At 40.8% G+C, this 22155-nt stretch overlaps 1 protein-coding gene across 8 annotated transcripts in view; it reads left to right on the top strand.

Annotated features, from left to right (window-relative positions):
- CADPS (calcium dependent secretion activator) overlaps positions 1–22155 on the top strand; it is a 348154-nt gene that overhangs the window by 223363 nt on the left and 102636 nt on the right. For 2 of the 8 annotated variants that reach the window (XM_080995627.1, XM_080995631.1), the window contains exons 14-19: positions 1792–1893; positions 2434–2497; positions 3439–3562; positions 5986–6054; positions 6964–6981; positions 18041–18147. In XM_080995627.1, coding sequence (XP_080851753.1) covers positions 1792–1893; positions 2434–2497; positions 3439–3562; positions 5986–6054; positions 6964–6981; positions 18041–18147 — 484 coding nt within the window. Of the gene's footprint in view, positions 1–1791; positions 1894–2433; positions 2498–3438; positions 3563–5985; positions 6055–6963; positions 6982–15514; positions 15620–18040; positions 18148–22155 lie in introns of all 8 variants that reach the window. The other 6 variants (XM_080995628.1, XM_080995632.1, XM_080995630.1 and 3 more) reach the window with 4 other exon arrangements.

Consider the following 22155-nt stretch of genomic DNA (forward strand, 5'->3'; position numbering starts at 1 on the left):
GATAACAGAACCAGTTTAAACCAACTGTACTCAGGTTCTCTAAAGGAATAACCCGAACATCAGGCACCTTCTGCTTATAATTTTCATACAGAGAAGCTTCCAGAACCCTCTTGAATTAAGTAGAATAGGAAAGATCTCTACACATCAGATCAATACTTTCTGCACTAAGAAATGCAAACTGACAGATTTAAGTCAACTTGTGCTTAACTGCTTTGCACATGGGTGGGAGTTTCACAGCAACGCATTACTTGCTGAGGTAAAATAATTAATTTGGTACTACTAGGCGTTGTTCAAAGAACTGCATTCTGCACGTAGGAAGAACTCTGCTTATTTCGCTGCTTTCCAAAGAAGCACAGACACTTCCACAAGAGAAAAACCTTGCTCCTCCTTGCGTTTGTACTTCCTCACACTGCATTGTTCACACCTTTGATCCTAATAGCTGAAAGCAAGTAGGCAGGATCTAAACTGGTGTGAGTCCCACTCACACACAAGCTCCTCCCTTTCAAGCGGCAGCTTTCTACCCCACCCCATACTGGGGACCCTATCGCTTTAAGTGAGTTCTGCCTAAGTACAGTGGTACCTCGGGTTACATACGCTTCAGGTTACAGACTCCGCTAACCCAGAAATAGTGCTTCAGGTTAAGAATTTTGCTTCAGGGTGAGAACAGAAATCACATGGTGGCTGCAGGAGGTCCCATTAGCTAAAATGCTGCTTCAGGTTAAGAACAGTTTCAGGTTAAGAACGGACCTCCAGAACGAATTAAGTACTTAACTTGAGGTACCACTGTACACTACATCACATGAGACTGAAAGGGGGCTGGTGGGTAGCAGAATGATTCGGCAGCAGAGAATGAAGCTGTTTTTGCTTGTTGCCAAAATCATATGGGCTCACCCAGTGGCGTAGCGTGGGTTGTCAGCACCCGGGGCAAGGCAAGTAATTTGCGCCCCCTAACCTGTGGATTTTAGTAGGGGCAGATAGCTGCAAGGGTGATCGCGCCCCCCCAGATGTTGCACCCGGTGCAGCCGCCCCCCCGTACCCCCCACGCTACGCCACTGGGCTCACCTGTGAAGAGCAGTCGCCACCCTGCAGACCTGATCCAGAGGTGGCTTACAGATACGGGCCTCAGATGATGACCTCAGGTTAGGCGCAGCTTCACATGGGGAAAGGCAGTCTCGTAGGTATGGAGAAATATATGATATTCAGAGATTTGCCTCCCACACGAGTTACGTAGTGGCAACACAATTTACTGCTTTGGCCCTGTGCCTTTATTGAGGCTGCAGTGAATACTAATCCAAGAATTTCAACCCAGCTGGAGTGCCCAGTGTGGGGCGAAATGCCACACTCACACAAGGGAGGTGTACATGGAACTAGCAGTGACCTTGAAGTGAATGGGGGTACTCCAGGGATGGGGGCCCTGTGACCCTCCAGGTTTCCTATGTGGTGTTGGAAGGGACCCCCAGAGTCATCTAGGCCAACCCCCTGCAATGCAGGAATATAACTGGAATTATAATCCCTGTCATTGTTAGCCACTAGCTGTGCTGTCTGGGGCTGATGGAAGCTGGAGTCCAATTATATTTAAAGGACCACAGGTTCCCCACCCCCCAAAAAACAGATGCTATTCAGGCTCTCTGGTACCACTGATTTCAGGTAATCCGAGTCTGGAAACCCAATATTCAAATACTCTTATTTATTTGTATAATTGTTTTGACTATAATGTGATGGATTACAGTGCTGATGATTCATAAAAGTCATGAGGTAAAATGCAACTTATTCATAGCTTTTCTCCTCCAGGCCTGACGGAATAGGAACTGTAACAGTAGAAGAAAAAGAGCGATTTGAAGAAATCAAAGAGAGGCTGCGGTTGTTATTGGAAAATCAAATCACACATTTTAGGTAATGACTGATGTTTCACCTTCCAGACAAAGAGCCAACTTGCTGCATTTCAGATGCTGCAGTGATGATTACTTGCATAAACAGCAGGAACTTTTAAAGTGATTTTAGTGTACTATATGTTAGCATATAGATGTCACTGACAGTTCAGTCATAGAGATGTTACACAGAAAATGTAAAATGGAATTATGTGTGCATTTTTGCCATGAAAGGTTTAGAATAGAAGTCTACAGTGGAATGTCTCCATGTTATAAACAATTGCCTTTTTCTGTTTTTATCTTGTCAGTACTTATTAACTAAAAGCAGCCAGAAGATTGGGGTTTTCGTTTTTATAAAGTAATGCTATTCCAGTTTCAAAACCAAAATAGCAATTTCTTCCTCTCCCTGCCCTGCCCCTCCCCGCCCCCCTGCCCGCCTTGTTTTCCTTATTCACTTTGAACCACATAAGCGGGGAGTGACTGGGACTTGCAGTATGGGTGTAAATCATTTGTTAGCTTTTAAAACATTTTGCACGCATCCAAAAATGCTATGTATTTACCCTAGGTATTGCTTTCCATTCGGCCGACCAGAAGGTGCTTTAAAAGCTACGCTATCACTCCTGGAAAGGGTAAGCGTAAGGGTCCTGAAAGGTTGGTTTTTAAAAAAAATCCAGTTCTCATATTTGGCTCTTTTCATTCAGCGGAATTTATATTGACTTCGATTATATATTTGGAGTCTGGATGCCATTTTCCTTCCAATCACATTGGAAATGAATGGGTGAAAGGGCTTTTCAATCTCCTGGCATGTTTGTGTGTGTCGTTTCATTTGAGCAGCATTCTTCAGTACACCTGCTCTCTACTTGGGACACACCGTGGTCCAGATTTCATGGGTGGGTTTGGTTCATAGCTGTCAACGTTCCCCTTTTTTTAAGGGAAATGCCCTTATTCCGAATAGGATTCCTCGCAAGAAAAGGGAAAAGTTGACAGCTATGGTTTGGTTGGGCTGGGTTACCTCTTGGCCTCTCCTGACTCTATGAACAACACTAGCTTAAAGCTTCATGTACACGTGGATATTTTATAACACCTAGAATTCTAATTGCAATTTTCTGTGCCATAAAGTCATCGTTTTATCCTGCTAGCAGAAAAACCTGAACTCTTATTGAACTCAGCTCTAATTGAACAAGTACTTTAGGGCTGGTGCAATTAATCCGTACATCTAATAATAATGAACCTTGTGAACCGATCATTTTATCTTAACATCTCATGCACAGGTAGCCTAAATATAGTGCTATCCAGATGTTGCTGGATTTCCACTCCTAGCAGCTCACTTCCTCACGTTCCTCACGTTTTGTGTTCCTCAAAACGCAAAACACCTAGAACCATGGGTCAGGGTGATCAGGTTCAATAGTTCCCAAGATGCAATGGGCAATGCTGTTGCTGCCTGTGTTCTAACCAGTAGAGGGAGACAAAGGGCACTGTGAACCCTTTGAAATCTTTTAGGTGGGTGAAATGGAAAACAAAAGCAGTTAATTTCAAGATGACACAACAAATCAGTGTTTCTTATATCAAGGTTTTGATGAAAGACATAGTTACTCCAGTCCCTCAAGAGGAGGTAAAGACCGTCATCCGTAAATGCTTAGAGCAAGCTGCATTGACTAACTATACACGGCTCTCAGAGTATGCCAAAATTGAAGGTAAGGCGATTTTGCTACTAAAATTAACACTGGTTTCCTGTTTCAGTGAGACGACTAAGCTGCTTTTTTTAAAAAAAGAAGAAAAAGAAAATAAATAAAATCAAAATATGCCATAGCTTGCAGGATAAATAAGGCTAGGGTAAAATCTTCCTCTCTTTTTTTTAAGAACATGAAATGGTACACAGGGTAATTACTTTGCGGGAGAGTAAGCTTGTTTGGTCACTTGTACAATATTCATATGTGCTGTGTTGTTGTTTTCCTAGAAAACAACCATTGAGATCAACATAGTATGTCATGTTTTGTAACTGGAATGGGAAACACAGCTAATTGCTTGTGACAGCGGAGTTCATGAAACAATGGAAATATCAGAAATTAAATATTTTTAACTGTGCACACTCATTTGTAAGCCACCTTAGGATGTCTATTTATTTATTTTTCCTGGGTAATGTTTTGCCACCTCCTCTTTTATGCATAGCAGATCTTGTCAAATCAGTTGGCCCTGCACTTGCATCAGATTTCATTCTTGTCACTCTAAATTCGCCACAGCTGATATTATTGACCTTTTACGTTAGGGAAGAATAACAACTAGTGACCAGAGACACATGTAGCTATCAAAAAGACATTTTTAAACTTGCTTGAAGATATGCTTTTGGCAGGAATTCTATACATGCAGATAGATCTTTACACATTAATCAGTTTTCATTGTTACCTTTTTGGCTGCTGTACAGTAATTTGAAACTCCTACACAACACGACAAATGCCTTGCTGTTAGATGTTTAAATTGAATTATGTGCTGTGGATTTGGGGTTCTTGTCATGTGTGAGCCATGAAGCTTTGCTAAATAAAGCAATGTTCTCGTTTGCTTCGAATAATAATGCTAGAGGAAACAATATCACCGTTCAATTATTTTTTCTCTTTCCATAGTCCTTGCTGGTCATAAGGACTGGATTATTGTGATATGCCCCATATTTCCAGGGTCTGTAGATTATACACCTCCTCTCTTTTTCAATGTCCCCCCCCCCCCACGTTGACAATGCAAATTGTGTACCAGTGGTAATGAATTCATTGTTATGCATCCAGTGAGAAACGCTTAAGAATTGGGCACTAAAAGGATGTTTATCAACTCTTGACTTGGTAATGAGCGATGAAAATAGAGAAGGAACGCAGGTCTCTTGAGCGCTGTGCTATCAAGCAATTTATCAAAGCACTCGACTTCACAGAATGGTTTTAATTGGTGAACTCTGTTAAAAAATTCAATGTTTAAATATGCTGCACGAGGACATGGGAGAACTCCAGTTCAGAGGCAGTTTTGGGGTTGTTGTTGTTGTGACTTTCCTTTTGAATGGACACTGGACTCCCAAGGTCTCTGTGTAACGCTCACTAACTCTGTCGGTAAGCTTTGCTCTCTTCTTTCAGATATATCTATGCAAAAACAAACTTTATGATCTGTAAGTAAAAATGCATTCATTTCCCAAAACGTAGAACAGTTAGCGTGTACTTTCCTTTGGTGCCTCAATTCTTCTTGGTTGTCTTTAATTACCTTGCCCTCTTTTTTGGCACTGTGACTTTTAGGTCTGGGAAACTTTGAAGCAACAAACTTTTTTTATTATTTGTTTTGTTTTCCTGTTTTGTTTTGAATTCCAGCTATTGTTTTCGGAGAAGTACTTCATCCCACACTACCTGCTCTCTTCTGCTTCTCTCCTTCCTTGTTCGTGGTTGGTTCAGCCACTTTTCTATGCTGCCTCTATAAAAAGTGGTTGCATCAGTTTCAGAGCATGCTGGGATTGTTAATTCAAAACAACCCAACATCCGCAAGCTGCATGCTTCAGGTTTTCTCTCATGAGCATAGTCCGCTCACTCTGAGTTCCTCTTCGCTTTTTTCTGCTCCTTTTTTTTTTCAAACTTAAAAACAATCATTGTTTGACCATTTCTGCAGCGGAGTCTACAATTTGGAAACCAAATGCCTCCTTCGAGGTCTAACTAGCCTGAGTTCGTTAAAATTAAGATAAGAAACAATTTCACAGCAATGCTGCTTGAGGCTATGTTTATGAAGAAATACCTGTGAAAGCCTTAGATACTGAAGGCTAAACTCCTTAGTATCTTGGAGCCTTAAATCAATCAAATTCTATTTCCTTCTATTCATGACGTTCCGACCATTATATTCCCGCAAACAATTCAGAACAAACCTTTAGAATCATGGTCACAATCTCTTTTGTGACTCATGAGCATGCTGAATGGTTAATCCAGTAAACCTCCAATTTTAAATCTTTTTTTTTTAATTATTATTTTTTTCCTGTGTGTATCCCAAAATACTCTACAGCTACTTTCCTTTTGAGCTAATGTAACGTTTTCCTCTGACCTATGACCTATAACCTCTTTACCTCTGACCTAAGCCTCTTGCATGCCCAAATCCTCTTTTATAGGGAAAAAGAGAGAAATGTATGAGCATCCTGTCTTCTGCTTGGCCTCTCAAGTGATGGATTTAACCATTCGTGAGTACCTTCCGCCCTCCTCTCCATACCGTCTTCACTCTTTTCTGTTTTCATTACTTCAGTACAATCCAGAGCCAAACCAACTCACTTTCCTTGCTTCAAGTCTTTTAGCATTGGCTTTGTCTGTTGCTTCTGTCTGTGAAAGTCCCAGTGTGAGAAGTCCAGTCACTTTTTATCAGCCTAAAAAAAAGAGAGAAAAGAAAAAGGTTAGAAAAAAAAATCAGCTGTTTTTGTTTGTGACGAACTCCAATTTGTCTGTAAGTTTTTTCAGTTCTTCTTTCTGTCTGTGACCTGAATGCATTTTTACTTTGCTTCTGTGTAACCCCAATTTGTAAATACTTGTCACTGGTACACAATCAAAAGACAGCAACTACATGGGGGAGCAATGAGCTAGAGGTCAGAAAAAAAAGACATTGGGAAAGAGTCATCTCTATCTTTCCCTAACGTGTATGTGTTTCAAAAGTTCTTTACAATCTGTGCATACGACCGCAGAAAAATGTCTTCCCTGTACATTAGATCTTCCACGTCTCTTGTCTGTTTTCTCTCAAACAGAGTGCTATCCAAGGTTTTTTCCCCCTGAATATTCCTCTATAGAGAGCTCTGAATAGGACAAATTGTGTATATTCGTTTTACCAGTCTAATAGCCAGTATGCGTGCTCAGAGCTTAAACCACCTAAACACCAGTTTTTCTTTGTACAACATAACATTTTATCTTGGCAAAGCAAGTCGTTTTTGATGATTGCCCATGCTTCTGGGTGGTGGGAAAGATTTGGGCAACTTTTTTTCTTTTTGAATGTCATATATCACACATAACTGGGGGGCATTTTGATCCACTTGCTCATTAATCCTGCATATCTGTTCTTGTTTCTCTCTCTTTTCTCCTTGTTGCTTTCTCTCTCTTTCATATAGAGAATCAAAAGGATGCAGGTGAACAACTGTATATTATACATTGCTAGGATTGTTGAGTTTTTATTGATCTTTGTTTTCCTTTCCGTAGCTCCTTAAGATATGTACTCCTTTATAGAGAGAAGTTGGAGTTGCAGTAATACTTAAGGAGTTAATTTGTGCTGTCTTAATTCCTGTAATGAGTGTTCTCCTTCTCCCCTAAGTAGATCTAGTAGAACAGAAATTCAGTGCCATCTTACTAGGAGACGAGACACAGTTTAATCAAGAAAAAAGTTTACAAAAACAACCCTCAAAGTACATTTTAGAACTCAGTACTATTAGCAATCTGGCGTTCTGTTCAAACCACTGTTTGATACCTAAACTTAATCTCATTTTTGTTTTTCATATATTCTGTTCAATACCCTATTCGGGTTGAATTGTTTTCCTGTTAATGTGTAACTAACAATACAGTCGGAGAGAAGTCATGTTTCTTGTATTATTATTTTTTGTTTGTAATGTGGTGATGTAATGAAACAAGAATACAGTTCAGATTAAAAAAAAACTTTGAAAAATAATTCAGTAAAAATTCGTCAGAGATGCCACCTTTTTCATGACTTCTGGATATAAAAAAATATTCATTTGAAATTTCGTAAGATCTGAACTGTTAATTTAATTTATTTTTCTTTATTTTTCTTGAGTCCTTCGTTTATGTTCTGTGAAAGCAGATTGTCTGGATTTTGAAGTGTTTTTAGAGAGAGAAAATATTTCTGCAATGCATAATTTTGTTGCAAATTCTGCCTTGGATTGCATCAGGGTCATCTTTGAGAGACGCTACCACAAAGTGGCTCAGTATCTCATTTTTTCATACAATAATTCCACTTACACCAGAATGAACTATACTAAAATACTAGGAAATCTATTCTTTTAGTTGAACAGTTTGTCGTCCCCTAAGGAAAGCTCACAGCAAATAACTAAAACTGCCTACCCTTCCCTTTGCATAAACAATATTATTAGGTAATCATTTTGTCACAATATCAAGGGCATCCAGTTATCTTGATTTATACAGAATTTAAACAGATATTTATGACTAATGGTGGCTCTGACAAGGACAGGCAGCCTTACATGCATCAACTTGATGCATCCATAAAGTACAATTGAGGCTGCATCTGCATCAGGCATCAATGTACATTAGCAAAATGAGACAATCACGAGGGAATAGTACCCATGCCACATGTATATTGTGACCGTCCAGAATTATGGAGTGGATCTGAACATGTCTAGTGAACATGGTTCACTGGTCCATCTCTATATTTTTGAATATTCACCAGACATGTAAGGGATTGTCACTGTCAACAGTCTATGTAACATAGTCTAGGTAACATGTGCTAGGTAACATAGTCTCCATATTTTGGTTATTCAGCGTATCTTATGTGCAGGTTATAGCTGTGGATTAGCCATCTTTGAACTACACTAACAACCTTGCAGTTACATTTTTCTGGCATTCTATATATTTCCCCCCACTTGATTAAAAATGGGTCCGGATTGCATCCATTGTGTCCATGTTTCAAACTGAACTGTGTTTTGCTTGCTTTCTGGTTCAGAAAGTATCATGATGCAGTACACGTCAAATTGACACCAAAGAAACATGGTGGGTATTCAAACCACAACCACATGAAAGTCACTCTAAAGTCAATTGGTGACATCCATTGTTGTCCACCGAGCTGCAATACAGATTTATTATTTCACAATGGAACTTTCCCTTCCTCTCCTCCCCAATGTGCCTCCTTTGTACTCCTAGTAATCTGTTCCAGAAGATCCCCCACCCTCCAGAGTATATTTTGGGGACCTGCAAAGCGGATGAGAAGTGGGGGAAGTACAATCCTGTGAGCAGAAATATTCTCACCTGATGTAGAACATCACTCAGTAGAAGAATTCAAGCTCCAATGAATTCTAGCATATCATAAAACGTAATGCAAAAGATTCATTTATATTTGCACATGGAATTTTAAAATACATTGTTTAGAAAATAATAATTGCAGCAACTTTTAGGTACATTTCTATAGGTACAGTTCTGCACAGATATCTGAATAACTTCAATACTAAAGGGTCCTGCTCACTAATTTTCACTGTGTTTATCTTACTCTGCTAGAGAAGCATAATATGACATGCCAAAGTTAGGTAGATTTTAAGAGTGTTCTTAGTGATACTTCTTGATTTGCTGTAAGTGGCTTAAGGCAATTCATACCATATTACAGCTTATAAAACAGAGCATTCCTTGTACATGTATAGTCCTAATGTGATTTGGTAAAAGAATATATTTTGTTTAGAGTAGTCAGAAGGTGTTGATTAGCTGCAAAAGACAACCTGCATGTTAAATGGAGCAGGCAATGAAAGTAAGAACAATGGAACAGATATTGAAACCAAAATGTTGTTATTTGATCATGTAACTAGTAAAGCGCAGTCAACCCATAACAGCCTTGCATGTTGCAAACAAAGAGATGGTTATTGCCAGTTCTAACACAACGTTGTGAAATATCTTTAAACCCTTTAGAAGGCAAACAAAATCTACTTCTGCATCGTTAAAGTGTTGAGTAGTGGCCAGACTACATGCAACTGAAGCCCCACGTGAGGGGAAAAGTGGATTCTTTCATATCAGAGGAATTCCCCATAGGAGCAAAGGAGGCTGACTTGTCCTGGGACAAGACTATTTCTTTCTCTAGCACCCTCTCCATGATTTTAGGCAGAGGTCTTTCCAGTCACCTGTTATCTGATCCTTTTCACTGAGGGTGGCAGGATTTGAAACCCCGGGGCAATCTCCATTCAACCCTCCTGCCATTTAAAAAAAAATCCCATAGAAATTTAAGAGGGACATACATGGATTCTGCTTTCATGCTGTCGGTCAATCTCGGCAGCATAGAGCAGCATGCAGATCTGGGTCCACATCCAGCCAGGGATGGAAATTAAGCTGAAAGGAAGCCTGAGCCTGTTACCAGTCAACAAATATACATTTGCACAGGGCAGACAGAGGTGTCCTCAGCCTCCTCCATCATCCCGTCTCCATTTAGGGCGAGTATGAGAACCAGTGGCCAGTTGTTGCAGCTGGAGAACTATTTCAGCAGCCAACCCTGCCTATGTTCTCCCAACCATTACTTTCCTATCCAAGGAATCTCTAGCAATGAAAGAGTGGAAGTAAGGGTATGAAACACTTTGAAGTTGAATAGAAGGAGTATATAGCTACAGAGTTCTCCAGAAAGCATCTGGGATTGTTCTACACTAGCAGTTGGGTGTGCTGCAATGCTACAGCTAATAGTGAAGCTGTTGCATCTCTAATATGCTGAAGGAACCTGAAGGCTTGGGTTCTAGGAAGCCATCAGAAACAGAAAGCACCAAGAGCCTAAAGGGAGCTAATGTTTCCCTGCTTTTTCTCTCTTATAAGTCACAGGCAAACTTATAAGACGCCTTCTCTTCCCAGGGGTCTTTTCCCCCAGAGCTGAATCTTTGCTTGTGATTCCAACCAGGAGTCCAGCTAGAAGGGATCTCCTGAAAGCAGGATAGGAGTTGTACATGAGACTAGTGGCATTGTGTGGACAGAATGTGTGCTTGATTCTATTTATTGTTTCAAAGAAGATAAAGTAATTCCTAGACTATAAAGACAGAAAGTCCTGCAGCACCGTAGATTATACCCAATCATCACAGAAAAATATCCACAAGGTGGCAAAAATGAGCAGTTTTCAGATAATGGAATAGCTTCTAAATGGTATTGAAGTTTTCCTGTGTTTTCATACCCACCGTTGGTATTGATTTATCCCGTATGATACCAGCTTTTCGGTACTTGTACTGAGCAAATATATTGCTTTTCACACCATCCTGAGCATTTCACTTCTGTGCAATGGATGTGAGAAGAGGTTGAGCATCTCAGCAGGGCAATCAGCTCAGAGTCGTTGTGTGAATCAATACCTCCATACGGGAATGTCTAGCCTGCCACTATTGTTTCTGAGATTATAACGGCCCTCTTTTGAGCTGTTACAATCAGGTAAATCACAACAGCTACAAAAGACATGTAGAATATGGAGATGCCAATTCCTACAAACTGAGCTCTGCAGGCATGCTGCCCATCCAAATGTCAGCCAGCCCTGCTCTGTCCCTAAGTCCCCAAGCTAGAGCGAATCAGGTCTCTTTAGTACTCACACATGCATAAATAATAATAAAAAAGAAATTTTTTTTATAAAAAAAAATGCTGTTAATGTAATCCTGAAAGTTGAAAGGGTGGTCCTGGAATTTGGACTTTTGTAGTGTGACGGTGTTCCTGGTTCCGCCCACTGCCTTTATAACCTAGCATGAAGCAATTACATCTCATGCCAGAGTTTGGCAGAAGCCATCTATATGCATTTGTTGGCATCAGTAGGGAATCAGCAGGGGTATTTTAATTACTATTGTGGTGCATGTTGCGGAGCTGTAGGGAAATATGCACAGATCCCTCCCTGGTTGCTTTCAAAAATACTTATTCCTATTTCCTTTTGTTTTTACAATTTCATTTCAAAGAAAGAAAAATCAGAGTAGTGGATCAATGTGCTGAGAACTGCACAATCCAATCCATAGGTCATGTGTTTTAAGCTGTTTTGTTTTTTTAAAAAAATACTTGATAAGGCCAGCTGCTATGGCCACTTTGCTTTACGCTGTTTTCTTTCTTTATTCCTCTCGCTCTCGCTCTCCCCACCCTTTTTTCTGCTTCACTCTCTTCCCCATATTTTTCTGCTTTGGGCGCCCACTCATGAGCGCGGGCACTCGCAAACAAGCACACCCCAACTGCAGTTGCGCAACCCAGGCGTGTTTGACAGCTGCAGGATTTAAATGCCAATCAGCTCTGAAATATATTTTTCATCTAGGTCACTGTAGGTGTCTAGGTCTGCAGCAACTGGCAGAAATGTGCAGCTGCTGGCAAGTTCAGTAGCTGGAACATATTTAAGGCTAGTGCAGAGTTGAGTTACTGCAGGGCCTGCTGCACAGCTAAGCCGTGTCTCATGGGTGCAATTGTCCTCTGGCTTTGGTATTCCTTTGAGGAAATGCCATTCACGTTGTAACTGAATGGGAACAGGTCAGATGAAAATGGTCTGCAGCGACATAATTGACCCATGCATATATCTGGTGCAAGGGAACGACAGCCTTTTCCAAACACTGCTCTTGTTATCAGCATTCGTTGTTTTAGTTTAATTTTCTGGGGTGGACACACACTAGCACACACATGCAGAAGAGGCTTGCCAGGGGAGGCAAAGTTGCTATACTAGCTTCTTGGCAGCTGGGTTGCTTGAAGTGGTCTGAAGGTCAGCATAGTGCAAACACACCAGCGGAGCCAAGGAAGCTAACCTTGTCCAGAAAAATTACCCACCTGTGACCATCTTAAATATTTCTGTATTAAACAGAGCGGTGTGATGTTGGTCCATTAGACTGAATGGGTACAAAATACAGAGATAAGGACAGAAATTCAGGAGGCCATTGGAAGCCAGCAAGTCTTCTCCAACTCAGAAAGACAAATAAAGCTCACTTTTCCTTTTGAGGTGAGCTTTAATATGCCCTCAAAGGGCTTTAACCAAGACTAGCCTGGGATATTTTTTTCTCTAAATCAAAGATTATGAGTTGGCCAGATTGCATGCTAGATAGGATGGCTGTTTCCTAAGAGGCCTACAGCAGGCTTCCATTTCCAATCTTTTCTTGACTCACAGTGGTTCTGTGAAATTCTGCCCCCTTGACCCATAGCATCACGGGGAGAAAATATCCCCACAAAGGGAACAAAGGGAAATACTAGACAAAATCAGAAATAATGTGTTTAGCATGAGGCAAAAAACTTTACTAGTATCCCTTCCCTTCCTTAGCCCATGAGAAATTAGGCTAAGATGTTTTGGGACATGAATTGATGGATTCATTTCAAGGAAAGGGGAACCATTTCAGAAAAAGGGAGAAAGAAATTTAGTCACCTAAGTTGTATAGGTATTCCTAACATAAATGTTATAAGGAGCATTCAGAAATTTCATAAAGCTCAGTGAAGCTTTCCAAGTTCTTTGTACATTATTTGTGAGGAATGTGGACTGAGGTTTTGGCTCAGTAGGGCTGTTCAGGAGAGATTCCTCTATGCATATATGCAATATGTGGTGGGGCAGCCAGATAGCACATCCTGACCCTGACAGCCATGCACCTACTGCTCTTGCCCCTGATATCCACTCATTGACAAGGGAGGGCCTATGTGCTTAGAGCAGCAACTTGGCCCGACAGGCCTCTCCATATTTGTCATCCCAAACATGCCTTGTTAGGTTGCCATGTGGGAAAAGTCACCATATCAAAAGGAAACGTGAAAACTAAGCTTGAACAGCCCTTCAGGTCACCCATTATGGTTATGGCAGACCATTATGGGTACGATGGGCATATGATTATTTGGCTTTTGTTTGTGTGACAGAGAGTGTATACCTCTTAGAATGGGATGGATGGTTCATTAAGATTTGGGATACCATCCTTCACATGGGCTTCTCAAATCCCATTGGCTTCAGTGGAATCCAAGCAGGCAAAGTTTGTGTGGGATTGCTGCCTAAGGGAGCAATCCTAAAGCAATATCTGCTGGGATAATCAGGCTAGTATTCAGCAGATCTCTGGCTGAGCCAGGAGGTTCCTGGTGCAGCCAGGCTTGTTGCTGCTGTTTAGTCGTTTAGTCGTGTCCGACTCTTCATGACCCCATGGACCAGAGCACGCCAGGCACTCCTGTCTTCCACTGTCTCCCGCAATTTGGGCAAACCTGTTGTCTTTGAGTTTTCTTGGCAGGGATACTGGAGTGGCTTGCCAGTTCCTGCTCCAGGTGGATAACATTTCGTCAAAACTCTCCACTATGACCTGTCCGTCTTGGATGGCCCTGCATAGCATAGCTCATAGCTTCTCTGAATTATTCAAGCCTCTTTGCCATGACAAGGCAGTGATCCAACAGCTTAACTTCCTCACCCTCAGCTCAGCTGGAGGTACGCTGGAGTATCTTCCCTCATCCTTGGCTGAACTGAGCCTGGCAGATCTTAAGCTGTAGTAAGCCCTGAAGAAAGGGCGTTCCAGGGATGTGATGTGGGAGGGACCAAAGTGGGGGGAGGACTTAGGCCAGATCCTAAGACCATTCAGCTTGGTCATGTGACCTGGCAACCCAGCATCAGTTAAGCTATAAAGGGTGGTATAACCCAAACCGTATTTTAAAGACTTGTTTCCCCTCTGCCAGACTTAGGTCAGCTCAGTAGAAAGTAGCCCCATGACTGAACGGAGTTTAGATCTAGTGTAAGTTTACGCCAGCTTCATGTATATAGGATTGCTCCCTTACAGTTGCGCTTCATAGAGGCAAATGTTTCTACCACCCTGAACATACAGCCATTTATAACATTTTATAACACTTTCAAAATTACAGTTCACCAGAAATCATCTTCCTGTAAAGGGCCAAACAATTAGGTTCTTTCTTTCTTTCTTTCTTTCTTTCTTTCTTTCTTTCTTTCTTTTCTCCTTCTTTTCCATCTCTGGAAAATGCAAGCAAAAAGAAAAGGGCTTCTGGCAACAAACCATGTAGATAAATATGCCAGACTTCTTGCAGACAGAATTGTTTAGAGAAGTGCTTTGGCTATTATAATGTTGATCTTGAACATAACAGAAACTATAGGAGAGGTACATTCATCATATAGAATTTGTTGTTGTGTGCATACAGAAATTATTTATATATATATATATATATATATATATATATATATATATACACATATATATTCTCCCTAGGCTGATATCACAAACTATATGACAGATGGGTCAAGTCCTGATTTGCAGTATTCTAACATTTGGAATAGCAAAGTAACATATTTGATAGAGCTGGCAAGTTTTTATATATGATTCAACCCAGAATATAAAAGCCACTAGAATTCCAAGTGGAAAATAATGAGCTGGAAACAATCAGAAACCACACATTTTTTTTAAAGAAAGCGAGAGATTTGAGTACATATTTAAATTGCACAAAGAATGCTATATAGCAATCCTTTTAGCCCAGAATGGTGTTATTTACTTTTTTCAAAATGCAGTCATTGCAAAACAATTCGTTTCTGTACTTTCTGCTTTTTTTCAGTTAATAAGTCTCACAATATCTAGAAGAAATCCATAGCAGGCAATATTTCTTGCCACGATATGGGTTTAAAAGGCATGCAATGCTATTTCACATTTGACACATGCAGATAAAGTTTTTTTTAAAAAAACATACACAACTAATTGACTGTACTAAAATCCTGCTTTTTGCACTTGGCTACATGAAATAACAATTAGCATTCGCACTGAATTTTAAGCATCCTAGATTGTGAATTCTTGTAGCATAGTGGAATCTGTCGACTTCAGAAAAAAATGTTTGTTGTCATAATTGTGTAGTACTTGAGTTGACGATAAGCAAAACAGCAGCTATTCCATTTGTACTTTTATCATTTCTGCTTACTTTTCGTTCAAAAGTTTTCATCTTTTTTTGTCACTGTTTATGAAGTCACATGTGTCTTTACTTTTGCTGTCTCTTTACATCATTCACGAACAGCTCGATCGTCAGTGCCCAAGCCCCCAGCTGGGCCTACTCCATCCATTCAAACGCAGACTAACATGATAAATCAGATGCTGAAAGGCATACCTAAGCAAGCACCAAGTAACCGTAATGGTTTTCCTTTCTTTTATTAAATATATCTTTCTAGTTTAGCCTTTTTCTCCTTAATGTGCTGTTAGCATAGGAGAGTAGTCTCGGCTGTAGGCTTTGAAAAAGAGAAATTTCCTAGCGCAGCGCTTCTAGTAAATAGCATTGGTTTCAAAATGTCCACCTTTTTTGTCTAGCAATGTCTGACATATGCAACATTTTCAAATATCAACGTCAGCACAAAATAACATTGTTGTTGCATAACATTTTGCATGAGATATGTGAACCTGTATGAATTAAATTAAGTATGAAATGATTGAGAAGTATGCCGTTTCATTGAGCAGTGCTCCAGTTGTCCACAATATGGTTCTCTAAAATGGAGGAGGTTATAATTTTTTTAAAAAAAATGTTGTTGAAAAGAAAATTAAGCTTGGGATGAAACTACATTTCATCTAGAGACAAATTCTTGCAGGTAAGCTTGTGGTTATATCTGCTGGTTCAGCCTCTCCCCAGGTGTGAGTGGAAGGTACAGCCCCAAAGGGATGCAGTAGCCAAGGCATTGTATAATAATAATAATAATAATAATAATAATAATTTATAATAATTTATAATAATTTATAATAATTTATAATAATTTATTGTTTATACCCCGCTCATCTGGTTGGGTTTCCCCAGCAACTCAGGGCAGCTTCCATCAAATATTAAAAACAATAGCATCAGACATTAAAAACTTCCCTAAACAGTTGTCTTTTAAAGCCTTCAGTTGTCTTTTTAAAGTCAGATAGTTGTTTATTGCCTTGACATCTGCTGGGAGGGCATTCCACAGAGCAGGCGCCACTACCAAGAAGGCCCTCTGCCTGGTTCCCTGTAACTTGGCTTCTCGCAGTGAGGGAACCACCAGAAGGCCCTCAGTGCTGGACCTCAGTATCCAGGCTGAACGATGGGGTGGAGACGCTCCTTCAGGTATACAGGCCCGAGGCCGTTTAGGGCTTTAAAGGTCAGCACCAACACTTTGAATTGTGCTCGGAAACATACTGAGAGCCAATGAAGACCTTTCAGGACCGGTGTTATATGGTCTTGGTGGCCACTCCCAGTCACCAGTCTAGCTGCCGCATTCTGGATTAATTGCAGTTTAAAAAGCAAAAAGAAAATAATCACTTAACATAATTGGATATTTAATAACAATAATTTTATTATTTATACCCTGCCCATCCAAATGGGTTTCCCCAGCCACTCTGGCAGCTCCCAACAGAACACTAAAAACAGAATAAAACTTCAAACATTAAAAACTTCCCTAAACAGGGCTGCCTTCAGATGTCTTCTAAAAGTCAGATAGTTGTTAGTTTCCTTGACATCTGATGGGAGGGCGTTCCCCAGGGGCAGGTGCCTCTACCGAAAAGGCCCTCTGCCTGGTTTATCTGGATAACCATAATGTTATTGATAACCTCTTTTATTATAACCCTCATACATACTGGGGGGGGGGGAGAGGCGTAAGTTCCCAAACTCAGTAATATAATGTGCCCTAAATATGGCGTTCTTCTACCTAACTACTAGAAGCACTGAGCACTGCACATTTTGGCAGTCCTTGTGTTTTGTCACTATTTATCTCGAGGCTCAGTGAGAGATCTGTTGGCGTTGGTGTGGGTATGGTTAGAGTTTGTTAATGCAGTCTTCCCCAGTGCTATTTTCCTAGAAAAAGAGGCGCCGGTACTCACCATGTGACAATAACTGCCTCCCTCGTTCTCTTAGAATGGCAAGGGCACCCACCTGAGTGGTGCCGGAACTGAGTTCCGGCAAGTTCCGGCTGAAAATAGCCCTGGTCTTCCCCAACCTCATGCCTTCCAGGTGGTTTGGAGTGCAGCTCCCATCAGCCCCTGTTGAAGTGGCCACAATGAGCACCGTAGTGACGCGCAAATGTAGATGTAAGCTGGTGTAACACCACTGGTGTCAACTGGGATGAATTAGCTTAAATCCTTTATTCTAACATTCCTAATTTCTGGATCAGTTTAGCTAATACTCAAAATCACAAACAGTGTTTGAGATCCCCTGCACAACCATATGTATGCATAAACTGTGAAATCAGATGTTCCCTATGCAGATAAGACCAAGATGCTGTCTCTAGGAAATGTATTTGATACCGTCTCAACTGCAAAGTAAAACAATTTGTACCGCATATTTAAATCCAAAGCTGGAGCACTGTTTTCATGGTATAACAACGAACGTGGCTTTATGGTTTGCTCAGTACTAACTACATAGCATTTTAACCCTTGCATGAAGTAGAGGTTCCTCTTTTTTTTTTTTAATTACTATTATTAATTACCCTGGGATTTTTCTTTTCTGTTGTTTCTTTTAAAAAAAAAAAAGCAACCAATCTGTTGGCCTTACATTGAGCCTATCCTGTCTCACTCCATTTTAATTCAAGTTCTTGTACTACAGAAAATGTAGGTCGGTTAGTCACACCTGCCAAAAAGCTAGAAGATACAATTCGCTTGGCGGAATTGGTAATTGAAGTCCTACAGCAGAACGAAGAGCACCATGCAGAGGTGAGCAGCTGTGGCCTAAACATTTCTGAGCAGGGACCCATTGGACCAAGTGTCATCCCTCTGCGTATTGCACCTCTAGTTATTTATGCCATAGGGTGTGAGCAAGGCAAATCCACTGTCTACCCCCCAAAATAAAACTAAATATCACTAAAAAGAAAAAATAATTTTACAGGAAAAGACCTTTAAGGCTACAGTCCCCTACGCACGTACCCGGGAGTAAAATCCTGTTGACCTCATGAGACATGCTTTTGAGAAGACGCATATAGGGCTCAACTGTAGAAGATTGATTAAACAACTATGGGCATAATTGCTTAACCATCACTTTACATGCCAGTTCAGTTGGGCTGGGGTTTAAAGAGGCAGTTCAGTTATGGATCATACCCACCAGTGGTCAGATTCTATTCTCAGGTTCTGTTCCAATGTAACATTTCGGAGAAGATTACCTGTGGAGAAATCCATGGAGAAAACATTACGTTGGAACGTAAAAACTACATGGATTTTGCAGGAGAGATCTGCAATAAGAGAATTTGATTGCTGCTCTTCCTTGCAAAAATAAAAGGAGAACAGAACCCCAAGCAGATATACTTTGCTTTCCAATATAATGTGTTTTTGCCTGGGTTACTCCACCTGGTATGCCTCAGCTTTGAAGTCAGTTTGCCACTAATAATTTTATGTTGATTTATTAAATCATTGTGGAATGCAGCAAAATTTGGCCAGTTTTCTTTACCTGCTGAATAACTACAACATAAAAGGTTTCTAATTTAAGAGGTGGGTTAAGATGAGTTGAAGTTTGAGTTTTCTTGTTGTGCAGAAGCCATATTATATGTAACAAACAGCCAATAATAGAAATTAATCAATGAATTGACAACTGCCCAGGCTAGGTCAGGTCTCTATAGATGTTCAGTTGTTCATATGCTTTAATATGCAAGGAACTAAAGCATGCATAACAGGGCCCAAGAATACAGCTTCAGTTACTATTCATGTTGCCAGAAGTCTTGGCACAACTTGTGCCATTCAGTGAGTAAGTTCTCCAGCAAAGGGAGAGCTGGTTTAGTTGCCACTCTCAAAGCTGTTTAGAATCCTGTTAGGATTCTAAAGCACACATGTATTAATCCAAAAAATGAAATTCTGACTCCTAAGTAGTCAGTGTGCATTTGCCTTCATGTGGTGCCAGGATTTCATCCCCCCATATACAGGTGCATATATGAAGTTAAATTTGCATGTAAACTCATATCCAATGTTCTTTGAAAAATGTAGTGATCTGTGATAACCTTTTTTTTATATAAACGATCCTCTTAAAATTAAGATAAAACTATCCTTTGTTTATAAATTTTAACACTGCAGCGTTAATTCCCTATTTTCTCCTTTCCTTTTCATTGACGTTTCTATATTGTATTAAATACATTTTAACATAAATAATTTCGCCATTAAAAAAAGCAACAACCATAAATCAGATGTCTAATAAAAGCAGAGTAAAATCAATTTATTTCTAGTGCGCAGCAATCCACGAGTCCCAACTAATGCCTGATTGCATATTTAAATTTCCTCCCTGTTTTTCTACTGTTCATTCAATCTTGGATGATCCTGGCAGGGGAAAGAGGTATGTGACTAAAGTGAATGAAACAAGTCACCTCCTGTCATATTTCCGTGCATGCCCTCTCGGTGCCATGTTTCCTAATGGGATCTTCCCTGGGTCATCCTTGCTTTGTAACTCTGGAGCCAAGGAATGTAACAGCAACTTCTGTCAGAACTGCTTGTGGAATTGTAGCCCTACATGGCAGGGCCAATGTGGGGGGAAATTCTCCAGCCCGTGCATGTAGCGATGGATTTATTTTTACAAGCACTGCAGTTACATCCCAACACTTGTCCTACCTGCCTGGGCTCTTTCCTCAGCCTGTTTACCTCTGTTGCTCAGCGTACACCTGATCTCTATATAGTTCCCCCCTGCTGGTAATAAAAATAAGTGCCAAACTATTAGCTAGGATAGCTATAGCCTTCCTCTGATTTTGTCCATTGTGTGTATTGTTTTGGTATATGGTATATATAAATATATATACAAAATGTACATATGGAGAGAGTGTTGATCCAAGGTTCAGGAGTGGAGCAAATTCTGCTTTCATGTTGCTGAAAGACTAGCCATGTTAATTCAGAAAGAGCATAATTCTGGGCAGCTGTGGTGGCATACCTATGGCAAATAATACTGCTTCCCACCTCACTATCTCACCTTTTTCATATACCTCGTGAAGGAATGAGAAATCGGCAATTGTTCAATAGCAAGACAATGGCAACAGCTGATACAAGTGGCCAATGGCTGTGACTTTGAGGCATAGGTTCTGTAAGGGAAAGTAGTTCACCACATGTTGAGAGCTACCACATGGAGCAATGTTGGCAAGGGACATGTCTGCAGCGACCAGTATACACGCACATGATTCTGCTAGTCCAACGTTATCCAAGTAGAATGCAAATGGACCACTGGTGAACAGCAACCACACAGGACCCTTAGCATATGAGCCCGCCTTGACTGAAAGTAGTTATCTCTTAGAGCAGAGCTGGGGAACCTGTAGCACTCCAGTTGCTCTTGGACTCCAGCTGCCATCAACCCCAGCCAGCACGGCCAGTATGCAGAGAAGATGGGAGTTGTAAGCAACAGATTCTCCATTCTGGAGGGCAACAGATTCTCCATCCTGATTTAGAGAATCAACACAAATCCATTTTGGGTTTTATAGATCAAGAAGACTGATGTGCAACAGAGCAATCCTAACCCCTGACTTGCCATGCTGAAGGAGGTTAGGATGTGGGCAGTACCTGGATCTGCTGGGATCCACTGGCAGGGTGTGGGGAGCTCTGCCACCATTGAGGTTCCCACTGCACCCTCCAAAAGCATGGTCTCTAGTGGCATCCCCACCAGCGCAAACCCTTGAAATGGGGTGTTTCAGCAAAGGGAAGAGGGTTAGCTTGGCTGGCCAAGAAATCTGCTGGATCTTAAGTCGACCCAGCTATCCACAATTGGCCTGATCCACGCTTTTCTTCTCTGCTAGCATTTGCACTGTCTCCACCCCTCCTTCCTAGCCAGGCCAGCACAAGCAACAGGGCCACAGATGCAGCAGTGGCTTGTACACTCTGTTCAGCCCTGCTGGGAATTAGGATTGCTCCGTAAAATAAGTAAGTGTAGCGTAGATTGGTGATGTTATAGATGCTATGGCCAGTTGCCTTTCCCCTTCTCCCTCCAGATTTACTGACTTTGTACCATTAAAAAGACAAAATGAAAACATGCCCTTCTCTTACTTTCCATGAGTTTTCATAGGTACTTTTCAGGTCGCTTGAGGACTTCACGCGCATCCTTACATCGCTTACTGACAACCATTTAAGACAAGCAGCATGAGCACATGGGAAGGGTATTGTAGAATGCACAGTGGATGAACACACCTGTTAATGCGCACACCTTTTAAAATTCCTTATACCAAGTGTAACTACGCAGAAAGGGAAACAGCTGTCTTGGGGGGGGTGTATTGAGAAACATTATCAGGAAAAATATTTCTTCCTAGTTCATAGTGGGTTTGTTAACAATTAGCAAGCGCACAACACTCCTCACTCTTGCCTCCCCCCCTCCAAAAAAACCCAGAGAACAGTGAATATTATCTTTAAATATGTGCTGTACAATTAATTTCATTTAAGCAAAAGGGCCCTGAACTGTGTTGTTGAACAGTTGCAAAAGCTAAAGCTCCTGTTCAGATCCCAACAGACATCTTATAGCCTTTAAGTCTATGCCATTTGTCTCATTGTTTGTAAACATTTCCCTAAGTAACAGGGCTTTTTATAGCTACCATAGGCAGTCTCAGTACTGCCATTCTCTCTCCTTATGTATGTATATGTAGGAGTATGTATATATGTATTTTACCTCCTGTGAGACATGCATATATACATGAGTTCCCATGGGTGCGGGGGGGGGGATTGTAGGTGTGGTGATATAGGGAGGATACTTCCTTTCCATGCTTGGGACAAAGAAGG

Source organism: Podarcis pityusensis, assembly GCF_964106645.2.
Source record: "Podarcis pityusensis genome assembly, chromosome: 2".
In the NCBI taxonomy this organism is placed as follows: Eukaryota; Metazoa; Chordata; class Lepidosauria; order Squamata; family Lacertidae; genus Podarcis; species Podarcis pityusensis.